Source organism: Haliotis asinina, chromosome 5 (assembly GCF_037392515.1).
Source record: "Haliotis asinina isolate JCU_RB_2024 chromosome 5, JCU_Hal_asi_v2, whole genome shotgun sequence".
NCBI classification, from domain to species: domain Eukaryota; kingdom Metazoa; phylum Mollusca; class Gastropoda; order Lepetellida; family Haliotidae; genus Haliotis; species Haliotis asinina.
Genome location: NC_090284.1, coordinates 76,144,821 through 76,157,198, shown reverse-complemented (window position 1 = coordinate 76,157,198; position 12,378 = coordinate 76,144,821). Strand labels below are relative to the sequence as shown.

The 12,378-nt window shown below is 38.9% G+C and overlaps 1 protein-coding gene across 1 annotated transcript in view; it reads left to right on the top strand.

Moving 5' to 3' along the window:
• LOC137285287 (uncharacterized) overlaps positions 1–9,074 on the top strand; it is a 32,251-nt gene extending 23,177 nt beyond the window's left edge. The window contains exons 28-34 of the mRNA XM_067817616.1: positions 240–368; positions 4,088–4,218; positions 5,127–5,267; positions 6,518–6,641; positions 7,308–7,404; positions 7,723–7,833; positions 8,213–9,074. Of these exons, the coding sequence (XP_067673717.1) occupies positions 240–368; positions 4,088–4,218; positions 5,127–5,267; positions 6,518–6,641; positions 7,308–7,404; positions 7,723–7,833; positions 8,213–8,280 (801 nt within the window). The 3' untranslated portion in view covers positions 8,281–9,074. The remainder of the gene's footprint in view (positions 1–239; positions 369–4,087; positions 4,219–5,126; positions 5,268–6,517; positions 6,642–7,307; positions 7,405–7,722; positions 7,834–8,212) is intronic.
• Positions 9,075–12,378: the final 3,304 nt, after the last annotated feature.

The window sequence follows — 12,378 nt, the reverse complement described above, 5'->3', positions numbered from 1 at the left end:
CGACTAGGCAGCACTTACTGGAAGCCCAATTCGCTGTCTGTCCTGGGGACAAGAGCTGATGATGAGCCTTACCAGTCTGATTGTGCCAGAATCACCCAAACCCTCTCTGCTGCATTTTATCTTAATCTGTAAACATGATAAACTAGGTATTTATATCAAACCGCCTTGGACTATCAAAGTCGTGAAAAATGACACTGCTTCACGTGTCCAGTGTTCACTGAACGATGTTATTGTTGTAGGTGCTGCAGGCGGTGGCGAACACGCTGGGTATACCCCTCAGTATGGTGCGAATGCGACATGTCAACTCCCACTTGGCTGCCAACAACACCGTCACAGGTGGGAGTGTTTCCAGCGAGCATGCCGTCCAGGTAAGTCTAACAACAAATTCTGTGTTGGTGAATATTTCAGATCACTGTATGGACTGGGTTATGATTGGTATTTACATATGTGGTTTCAGTAGAGGAATGCTTTCCGATATTCCTTTTTCATTCAATTCAATTTATTGCCCCGACATCCCCATGAACAGCACGTTTCAACAATTGAAGATGTACAATTCAACAAAGCCAGATTTGAACTCGTTTAATTAACATAAATAAAGTAAATTTTCCAAAATTTACCTGAATTACCTGATTGACAACCGGATGCATTTTATATTAGGAACCGACTAAATTGTCCAATTAGTGCAAACCGATTTCATTATTCTTATTACTGATATTTCATAAGTATCTGAATTTAATTTCGTGTATTTGTATCGGCAAATATCCGCACGACGACAAATTAAAAATTAATGCTAAAAAAAAAATAACGTTCGTCGTAAACAAATCATATTTTCAATGTCATCACAGGTCTTACTGAAATCGCACTATTACGTTTTTTTAAACGTGTCATGTCATGAAAATGGCAGAATAAAATACATGATTTATAAACATTCATGAGTGCTAATTTCAAGTGTTATGGTACATTAATCTTTTAACAAACAAGAAAAACGCCGGTGTTAGATCGTGTTACACTTACGAAAGACAAACATGGCGCGCTTCGTCCAACTCCTACATAAAACATAGCTATTTTGGTCAGAAGAAGGTTTACAAAACTCTTCTGTGTAAGACCTGGCGAAAGAGGTAGAATTTCTCACTCTACAAGTGTTTCATTTATCATTTTCCGTTTAGTATGACGAGAGACAGACGAAACTTAAGATCGTGAAATCTAACTTGTTTTCTAGTAAGTGTAAAGGTCACCGGATGTGATGTCACAGACAGGGATTGCATGATGAAATTCATTCGTTATCGAATATTAACAGAAACGTTGGAGATATTTCGCCTGGCAAACCCAAATTTAGCACAGATAACTAGCAACTTCTTCGTGTATTTTTCACTATATAATTCGCACATAGACAAACCCGTTTGACCTTGTATGCTCCCGTGACCTGGAAACAGTAGCCGATCAACACTACAGATGCAAGTTTTTCAGTATCTTTTATCTGAATTTTTGTTCATGTTAGGCACATTATTTTATTGTCAGCTGAATATAAAGATAGCAAAGATATAATTGTGATGCATGTTGATCCTACCTTATTCTTTTTTTCACATTGTCCGACGCAAAAATGTTTACATTTACATTTTACATCAGCCTGAACATCTGGAGCGCGGATATGGGCATTTGTGTTTCAAAATAACATGAAATCGGGGATGATTTAGTAAATATTGCGTTCATATGACATGTATGCAAAACTTATATGTCTCACTTCAGAACAAGTTGAATTACATTCATAATTTTATATAATAAATTAACGTTCTTGCTGAATGATTATGATAGATTTGTAAATGCTTTATGTTTCATAGCTGGTTACAACTTTCATATATTCTCATATGTTAATTGATATTAATAATACGACAATTACTTTTCTCTCCCAAATAGTCATGGGCACGCTGGACACGCTGGATCTGTCAATGCATTAGCAACGCAAAAATAAGCAAATTTTAATTAATGTCTTTCAGAGATGTGGAAAACTGAGAATTTTACACAATTCTTTAATACAACTACTTGTATATTGTCGCTGGAGAAAGTAAAGAGGCTTCATATTCTGTAAACAGAAATTTTCCTACTTTATCATTTTTACATTTGTTTAGGAGCAATGTCACAATATGAAATGAATCCGTTGAACTTTCAAAGTGACACCTTACATGATTACCTTGATGCCACAGACTAACACAGGTTGCATCTCCTGCTCAACATTAAATTTTCTGTCACTTGTAGTTTTGATATTCCATATTCACAACATCACTACAAAAAATAGTTTGGCCCTGGTATGATAATTTCATATTACTTCATAAAATTTCAGCATATGAAAAAATCGTTGTCACTGTATTCATTGCTCCAAGAGTTTGGATCATCAGTCTGTTTCCCAGATGAAGTCTGTTTTACAGTAAAATATGTACATGGACAGTGTGCAAGTAGGTAAAAGTATGGCCATAAATATAAGGCTACATTCTGTAGCTCAGGTTGCACTAGTGCAATATCTGAAAGCTGTATGGAGCCACGGACTGAGTCACATGACATTATTTTTTCATACAAATATGCGCACACGTCAAACAATTTGATCTGAAACATTACCTGGAGCACAGTAGGTAGAATTTAACTCCGAAAGCTTTGCTATTTGAAGTAACAGAATAATTTAAGTTTTGCTCCAAATTCGTGAACAACAGATGTGCTGTTTAGCTGTTTTAGTATCTAAAATAAATACTGATTCACACAGACGATGACAATTGTTTTCTAACCACTTATTAATTTTTATGAAATCCATTTACATTACATACTCACACTAGCTCTGGTTTCGTTCGTTTCTGTGAAAGGAAATAAGATTTCACTCATGACATATTCAATCATCACACTTGTACTTCTTGTGACGACATACACAGAACAATATAATGTCATTGTTATGACACACTGACAATTTATAAGTTTCCCCGTGTAAGAACATTCTTTGAAACAAATCGACCGCGAAAAACATCGGATTTGCTAAAGATCAACACATCGGCCGCTAACTTGAGGAGGAAAACTATTACAACACAAGCACCAAATGACAACTGCTATTGAACACAACTAACAGTAAACAAATGAAGATGTTTAAAAGGTAATTCTGGTGCATAGTATGGATCTTACGGGAATTTGAATTAATTTAGAAAATGTATCAATGGTCGCTTTCCAACTCGCCTATATTTTACCTCCACGAGTGCCATGCTGTGTACGTGATTCCGGTTTCATCAAGGGTGGGTACAATTACAAATATTGTGATATTGTTTCATGATCTGCATTATATAGGTATTGAGTCGTTTTCTTTCAATGTATATGAGTTCTGATTCTGCTAATGAACGCGTATTTTCAAGCATTCTTCGTGTTTTGTCACTTAAAAACCGCGAGTTCGGCCACACCCTTTCGGGTCACGTACGGCTGTCAACATTGTGAATGTTGGAAGGTTTATCAAACAAAATCGAAATAAACTTGCTAAATATGGTAATTTTTGTGCAGAGACAATAATACTTACCTATTCACACCATGTAATTAATTCCAGATAAAATAGTTGGCTATGTCAAAAGGATGGCACATTTTCTTCGGTATCACGATACATGTGGAGTTGTTTGTTTACCGCCGTTGCCATGATCGTTCCTGTTCGTCCAATCGATGATGTAACATTGAGATTGGTTTTGTTTATAATTATTTAAGCCGAAAGCTTCTCATTTTTAGAAAATGGGAAACTTTTGAGCTTTCTCTTCGTCAAAGAACATAAAATATTGATTAAACTATCAAAAAATATTTCATTATGAAGAAAATATTAGACTGGGTACCACTAGACGTGGTATGCTTGAAGTCAACAATGGCCGTTATTTTCGACTGCGTGCCGAGAAATTTGGCAATCACAGTTTTAATTCGCAGGCATTTCGTTTTGAGGAAGTAGTACATTCCATACATTATCCTGCACTCCTGTCGAATGGGTTCGACAGTAGCACTGAGAGGATTAAACATCTCAAGTCTTTGTAATACGCCAGAGAGGAACCTGTAATTGGTTTGATGAGTCGTGTATACCTTTCAGTCCGCCATAACCTGTTGTGAGACACTGAATGAAAGATTGCAGCCATTCCGGGCCAAGCATCCAGACTACGACTGGAAGAACATCATCGGTGTTGCCAGCCTCGCCAACGTCGACCTCACTGCCAAACACAAGTACGTCGGCAATATAAGCTAGAGCGATGCAAAGAGCCCCTCTAAAGCATGCGGACGTGTAAACAACCCCTCTTACACATTCTGATATGTAAACAACCCCTCTATGGCATGCTGATATGTGCACAATCCTCTAACACATGTTGACATGTACACAACCCCCTAAACACACGCTCATATGTGCACAATCCTCCAACACATGCTGACGTGTAAACAACCTAACATATGAACAACGCCACTAACACATGCTGATATGTAAAGAACCCTTCTAAGACATGCTGGCATGTTAAGACGGTTACACCTTTTAACAATAAAGCTCACAAACTATATAGAAAAAAATATGTAAAGAGGATGAAATCGGAAATTGAACTGAATTAATATTTGCACCGTTACGATAAAGAAGATTAAGTGGTCTTAACCTTTAGCTTGTACACATTCGGTTCTATATCTTGTTCTGTATAACTTTTGGTACCTAAACACGTTATTTTGAAGATTTCGAAATTAAAATGTAAAGAACCCCTCTAAGACATGTTGACATGTAATCACCCCCTTTAAGACATGGATACAGGAAAACAACCTCTCTTGCACATTCTAACATCTGAAGAACACCACTAACCCATGCTGATATGTAAAGAACCCTTCTAAGACATGCTGGCATGTTAAGACGGTTACACCTTTTAACAATAAAGCTCACAAACTATATAGAAATAGATATGTAAAGAGGATGAAATCGGAAATGCAAGGCCAGAGTACTATACCCACCCTTCTTTAATACTCCAAATATTTTTCAGAAGTATGAATTTTTAAAACCTCAATTCATTTCTTCGACTCCAGGAACAAAATCAGTGTACTGATATGATTGTCCAACAGTGACCATACGATTGTGCTAACTCCACCTCTTCCTTCTCCAGGTTTGTCCCCAAGAAACATGACGGTCCCGGGACATTCCACTACTTCTCCTACTCGGCGGCAGTCACTGAAGTAGAGCTGGATGTTCTCACCGGGGAGAGTCAGATACGGAGAGTTGATATTCTGTTCGACTGCGGGGAAAGGTACGTTACAATGTTCCCCGCTTCGAGTTAATATCAGCGTCGATGGTGGCAAGTTGAGGGCGGGGTGAGGAAACCCACGTGGGTGTGTGGACGGTGCCAGCGTGGGCCTGGGCAACAGCGTGAGCGTCGGGTGGGGGGATAGGTTTTGGCAGTGTTGGGAGATGGTTGTTGACGTGTTTGATTCATCATCATCATCATCATCATCATCATCATCCACTCGCAGCTTCTTGTAGACACGGAGATTCCAGTTCCGTTTACCCAATGATGCCGCTACATCCGCCCACTTGAACACTCTAAAAGCCAGTCTGTCAGGGTCCATGTCGCACGATCGCTTATAATGCCTCGTCACACTTCTCCATAGGCTCCACACCGTGGAGTCATAAAGCTTGGTGACCGTATTATATTCCATTCCTCCTAGAATCTTACTCTTCGACATTAGAAGCCCTAAAGCTCGACTTGCCGCACTAGCCACAGTATTACCCATCCGAGTGTAGTCTAGATGTTCCGTTCATAGTTCCAAGATAACAATAACTATCACTGATTTCTAAAATCGCTTCGCCACACTGGAATGAAGTATCGGTTCTCTCCACTATCTGTCTCCGGAAATGAACAATCTTCGACTTGCTGGGGTTAACCGACATCCTGTTTGTACTGCACCACTGTCCAAGTGCGTGGAGAAGTATATTCAGGTCCTGTTCACTCTCAGCCAGCAGGATTATGTCGTCCGCGTTTATCTAGAACACATATACATTCATCGTCAACACTAACACCAACTTCCAAGGCATTCAACGCAGTTATGAGATCGTTGATATACAGGTTAAATAGCAGTGGAGAAAGCAGACATCCCCGGCGTAAAACTGACGACGCCAAACCATGACGTACTCAACTCGTTCATCCGCACACAAGCCTGAAAGTGGATTTGTGTGTGAAGTGCAAGACTAGGTTGTGGTGGGACTGTAGCAGGTGGGACTGAATACAGTTAGCACTGTTCATAGTTTCCTGTTTAGGGAAGAACATGTGGAATTTGGTTAATCAGGTTTGTGTATTCCACAAACAAAAGGAATCCCCTGCAACCCCTAAACAACTTGTTCTTTGAGATCACATTTAGAAATACTTCATCTTAAAATCAGTTGCTTGCGGAACTGAACAGAAGCAACGTAAACCACACCATTCATGCTACATTTCAGTGTGTGTTCATACACCTGACCTTCATGATTTTGTGCAGAGGTCAGCATTTTGTTATGTTTCAGTCTGAACCCAACCATTGACATTGGTCAGATAGAAGGTGCATACCTCATGGGTGTGGGAGGGTTCATGTTTGAGGAAGTGAAGTACGACTCGAAGACAGGAGGCGTGCTGAACGATGGCACTTGGGTAAGTATCTCACTTTCCAAAACAAATCCCTGTCGCCGAACAACACTTAGTTTCAAGTACGACGTGGCACGTACACATGTCGACATGTTGATTTATTAGAGGTTGAGTGTTGAGAAAGTAACGAGAGACGAATGTCCTTTGTGACACGACCAGCTCCTTTTCAAGTATTAGTCCTGGTGGCCCGAGACATGATCTCGTACGGTTTGTACCTTGGACGGATACATACAGTTAGCGCCATTTAATCGATTCTCCCGTCACCGAAAGCAAGAAGTTTAATTACATTATCGGCGTTATGTGCACTCAGTAAGGTGTGGGTATATGGAACTTTGCACACAGTTTAAAGCCGCTGTATCAGCAGTAGCATCAATTTTCGCAATGCAAACCTTGCTAGTTGTGTTATCATTAACACAGGAAACTGCATTTTACATTTCTATTAGCAGAGAAGTTTCATGTTATGTCAGTAATATATCATAGCGTTGCGTTGCGTTTATGCTGCTTGATGCGATATTCCGGCACTATCACGAGGAACCAGAAATTAAATACCAAAGATTCTTGTAATATATGTCTATGAATGTGTAATAAAGTACGAAAAACGGCATGTGTTTATAAACATACTGGTCGTAATGAACAATACTATCTCACTTTTATATTCTTATCTTTTGTTAGGAATACAAACCTCCGTTGGCTAAAGATGTCCCTATAGACTGGAGGATCAAGCTGTTAGCGGATACTCGTAACCCGCTCGGAATCAGAGGGTCAAAAGGTGAGACCGACCACGAGAAGTGCTCGTTCCAGTATGCTGTTATGATCATCCCACTTTGTTCTAGTCACGGGTTCGATTCCTCGAAGCGACTTCCTAACAATCCTCTGACTTGTTAGAACCAGCAACGCTCAATTCAACATTACGTTAAACTTATGCGATCTGCGTACTTTTTCGTATTTTACTGAATTCTACCCAACGGGAAGTTATAGAAATAAGCATCTTTAACCGAAGTCTGGAACATACATGTTAGATACCAATAGCTATTAACCATGTTTGTTAGCATGCTGGCGATTCACTCAGTTCTGTTACCTTTAACAGCGTCCGGCGAGCCACCCATCGTACTGTCGTCTGGGGTGTTCTATTCTCTGAAACAGGCCATGGAGGCAGCCCACCTCGACAATACCGGTTCCTCAGAATTCCAACCTTCAGGTAAGTGTCGCTACATAATCACATTCAAATGGATGCAACATCGATTAGAATATTTATTCAATGAAACATAAGCATTCTTCCCAACGTACCGTAAATATGAATACTCAACACCTTTTAGCAAGTCCGTATGGTGTATGTCGGACTAATCTTAGATTCCAATACTTTTGGGTGGTTGTGACCCATCCGGGATTCGAACCCCTACTCTTAATGTGCGGTACCTACTGGCTAGCACACAAACCTGACTGAAAATGATTAGACTACTGATGTTCCATGCTGGAAAGGTTCGTTCCACAAATAGGTTCAAACAGGAGGAGCACGTCTTAAATAGAAACATCATTTCGACAATTTGCTTTGCATTAATGCATTCCAACTGTTTCAGTTGCGCCGCTGACAGTGGAGAGACTGCACCTTGGCTGCGGCTTCAACATTGCTAAGATGACGTTGTAGACGAAGGAGTCAACGACCGGAAGTTGCTGACGCCTTCGGAAAAGCACAACTGGACTGGGCCAACATATTTAACCTTGCTTAACAGTGTGACCTACGTGGACATCAACTGTATTCCGTAGCGTTATGAAGGTCTCACAGACAGACGCGTAGTGGATAGTTTCTTACACAAATATATATTAACACAACATTCCTTAAAAATTGTATATTCCGTAACATTTACTATTGAACGCAGTAAAGAGAGTGCAAAAAACCCATTGTAAGAATAAAGCTGCAACAACCGCATCAATGCATACATATTTATGCTTAGTGTTAGTAGCATAGTATGTTTAGTAGTCAGTGTACATTATTCAGGAAACAAGATTTTCTCATGTTCAGTGCGTATTTACTAATGTTCACAATCACGTGCTGTTTAAAAGTTGTCTTCTGGAAACAAATAGCTGAAGTATGTTTATGGATGATGTAGCAAAGGCTATAAACTATTTATGAGTGTATATACTGTCCAACTGATTGTGTATTCACGACCTTTCAAATTGCTCATAATATGTATGGGTTCAAACTAAACTTATTAAGTTTGATGAAATAATTTGGGGGTGATTCCAGGACAGGTTTGGAGAGTATTCGTTGATGGTGATGACGATGATTCTGAATCTGATTATGATGATGATAACCCTGGATCCCATACTTTGACATTTTGTAGCAATATATTCAATGACAATTGTTGCTAACTTTTCTTTGGTGATAGATTCATTCTTTGTTAACATTGTTAAATAGAAATAAAATATTAATATGTCACACACCTGTTTTTGTTCGATACGGCGATACTCATCAACGTATATCAACAGGGTACAAAGACTTCAAATTCGGTAAAGGCCGAAGTATTATGAGTGTAGTAGCGTTAGGATGCGGACAAAACCACAAAGCCACTGGGGTGTGAGGAGGTGGTTATTTTATTACATAATTGTAATAAAGACGATTTAGCCTGAAATATGGTAAAAACAAATCTCATTACTACATATTTACTACATATTCACAAATACTAAATGCAAACACACACATGCGCATATATTGCTAAACATATATGCATTACCATGACAACTTCTGATATTCATATGATTAGCACCATTATAATACATTAACTACATTACACGAGTCTGATAATGTAAACATTATACTTATTGTAGACATTAGAATATACGAAAAAGAATGTACTTTAAACAATGAAAACATACCAGGTTGGTGACACCTGTGCTATTGCCAACTTGACACACCTACGTCATCCTGTCCACATTATCTGTAGGATGAATAAATGCCATGTGTAGATAGTAATATGTATAACAAACTATTAAAATAGCAAATATGGTAAAAATACAAACAACCACATCTAACCACACATTCGCACATACATCTATACAAGCATTCATTTTATTGTAAGGCCGAGGGTACTAACGGCAATTATGTTTCAACATAGTAGGAAGATGAGAAGATTATTGAGACTATACTTACGTGAAATAGAAACTAATAATTGCATGTGATGCGATAATATAGGTAATTATGTAACATAACAATTACACAACTCACTGTACTGTGAGTTACCATCATTTAAACTATTTACACATAATGAAGAGTGAATGTTGAGATATCAACAATACTATAAACAATAGCCAATGCAACCACCAACTATGAAACACACATAGCAAACCACAAGAAATATATACAAGACTAGGCATTACTAACCTTCATATATGAAACACAGTCCAGATCACCATGATCTCGATCCCAAAAAAATCACAACCTGTCTGACGCTGACCACATAAGATACTGACATAAAACTAGATCAACTTAAACTTTAAATACCATGATACCTTACATGCTTGGATGAACACAGAACAATAGAACTTACACACTAGCCTGAGCAAAGGACATGCTTTAAGAGGGATTGACAGGAGAAAAGCATGCAGTGCAAATGAGTATTACTGAAATAGATTACATTGAGACTAGATTGGTGTTTAGAGAGCTAGGGTTAGGATATAAAATGTTGAAGGTAAAATAACTGATAAATTTAGGTAGATTTAGGCTATTTAATGAGATAGTATATCTCATCAAAATAATATCATGACAAGATACTTTAAAAGATTCACATGTTTATTATATTTACAGCAGTAACTATATACAAAGTTGACTCTGCCACATGAGTACCAGCGGCCTTTACCTCTCTTGTGTTGACACTAATACCGATTCTAAGGTGCTTCGGTGAAAGATCAAAGGCGTCGGAAATACTTTATCAGATGATAATGTGCACTTTTTGCATTGTATCATAATGTGTTGACGTCACTGTGCCATTCCAGTCTGCCCCCTCGAAGTTTGTAATCGAACGATTTTGCATCACGTCACAATGTAACCGACGTGACGATGGATGTCAGTTGCCATCGCCTTGTACAGTCTCCCACAGTAAACTGCTTCGTCGCATTCCGTTTCTTGGTTTGCAGTTGCATCAAACAGCTAACATCACTGGTGGAAGCATTACGTTTATTTTTTCAGAAGGATAAAATGTCTCATAGTTCTCGTGCTTTAACTATGATAGTTCAGGGCGAGAGTCTGCTTTATTACACTATACATGGCGGTAGAACGAACTGCATTTCTTAATTATTGTATTGTATATATTGTGATTTTATTACAGTCTCGTTTATGTTGATTACAGTTGATTGATGCATACCGGAAAAAAGTATTGCACTAAGGCATAAGTACGCAAACAGCGTGTAAAACAATTATTCGAGTCACTAAAAAGCACGTAAAACGTTAGAACGTTATTAAGGTTTGTAAAAGGGGGATATATCTGGGCATTTTTCATAGAATGTTCATGTCTTTCTTCTTCGTACACTGGACATCTGAACAGCGTGGGAAATTCGTCCTCAATTTCATTGCATTTGAAACATAGTCTTTCTTCTGCTCTTCTTTCCTTTCCGTCCTCAGAGGGACGACACCAAAACGAAAATTTGCAAACGCTCTTCTGTTTTTTGGTATCGGGGCGTATAAATATGACTCTGCGCAGAATCGAGCATAACATGTCTGTAGTTTCGCAATTTGTTTTTTTGTCGTTCCTTGTTTCTTAATATTTTACGCCACCTGGATTTACAGACATTAGGAAAAACTAGTAAATTAACAGTTCTTACAAGTAAACGGGAATCAGTTCGTTGTGCTGTTATTAAATGGAGAAGATGATATTGCCCATGAACACTTTTATTCTGTGAGCCCAGCATTTCCTCCTGATGCTGTCAGACCATATAAACCTGGTTTTGTTTTATTCTTGTCTCGCGCATGTTCTTGAGTCTAGCCCACTGTCTTGCTACAGCAGACCATTGCCGTGCAATAGGTGGAATCCATTCCGAATCTTTGTTTACTGTGAAGTTGGGTGTTTATGTACCTACATCATGATATTAGCGATGGCTCGATGGTGTAGTGCGGTGATACATGAAAATGTAGATGTGACCCAGATTGACGACCTGTACTCGATGATTGGCCACACTATAGTGTCATACAGTTTGGTGAAACCATTATAAGGTAGTCTCCCAAAACGTTTGGATTTGGAAATCACGAGAACGACAGCTCACATGCCGGCTGAGGACCACTTCAACCACTTCCAGAGTCCTCAACCACTTCCACAGTCTTGTCTCCACAAGTAAACGCAGCACATATTCTTTTTACTGAAGGACATCTGAAGTGAACAACAGTGGATTTATTTTGGTTCACTATCATCTTGACACCAATTGTCAAGAACGACGAGTAATATGTTGAGATCGTCTTCATTCTCAACAAGCAGCGCTATGTCATCTGCATAAGCTAGCAAACTTATATACTGTCCTCCACAGATCACACCTTTTCCAGCTCCGTTGATATTATTGGTGAGGTGAGTGTGAGTGAGTTTAGTTTTACGCCACACTCAGCAATATTCCAGCTATATGGCGGCGGTCTGTAAACAATCAAATCTGGACCAGACAATCCAGTGATCAACAACATGAGCATCGATTTACGCAATTGGAAATTGATGACATGTGTCAACCAAGTCAGCGAGCTTGACCACCCGATCCCGTTAGTCGCCTC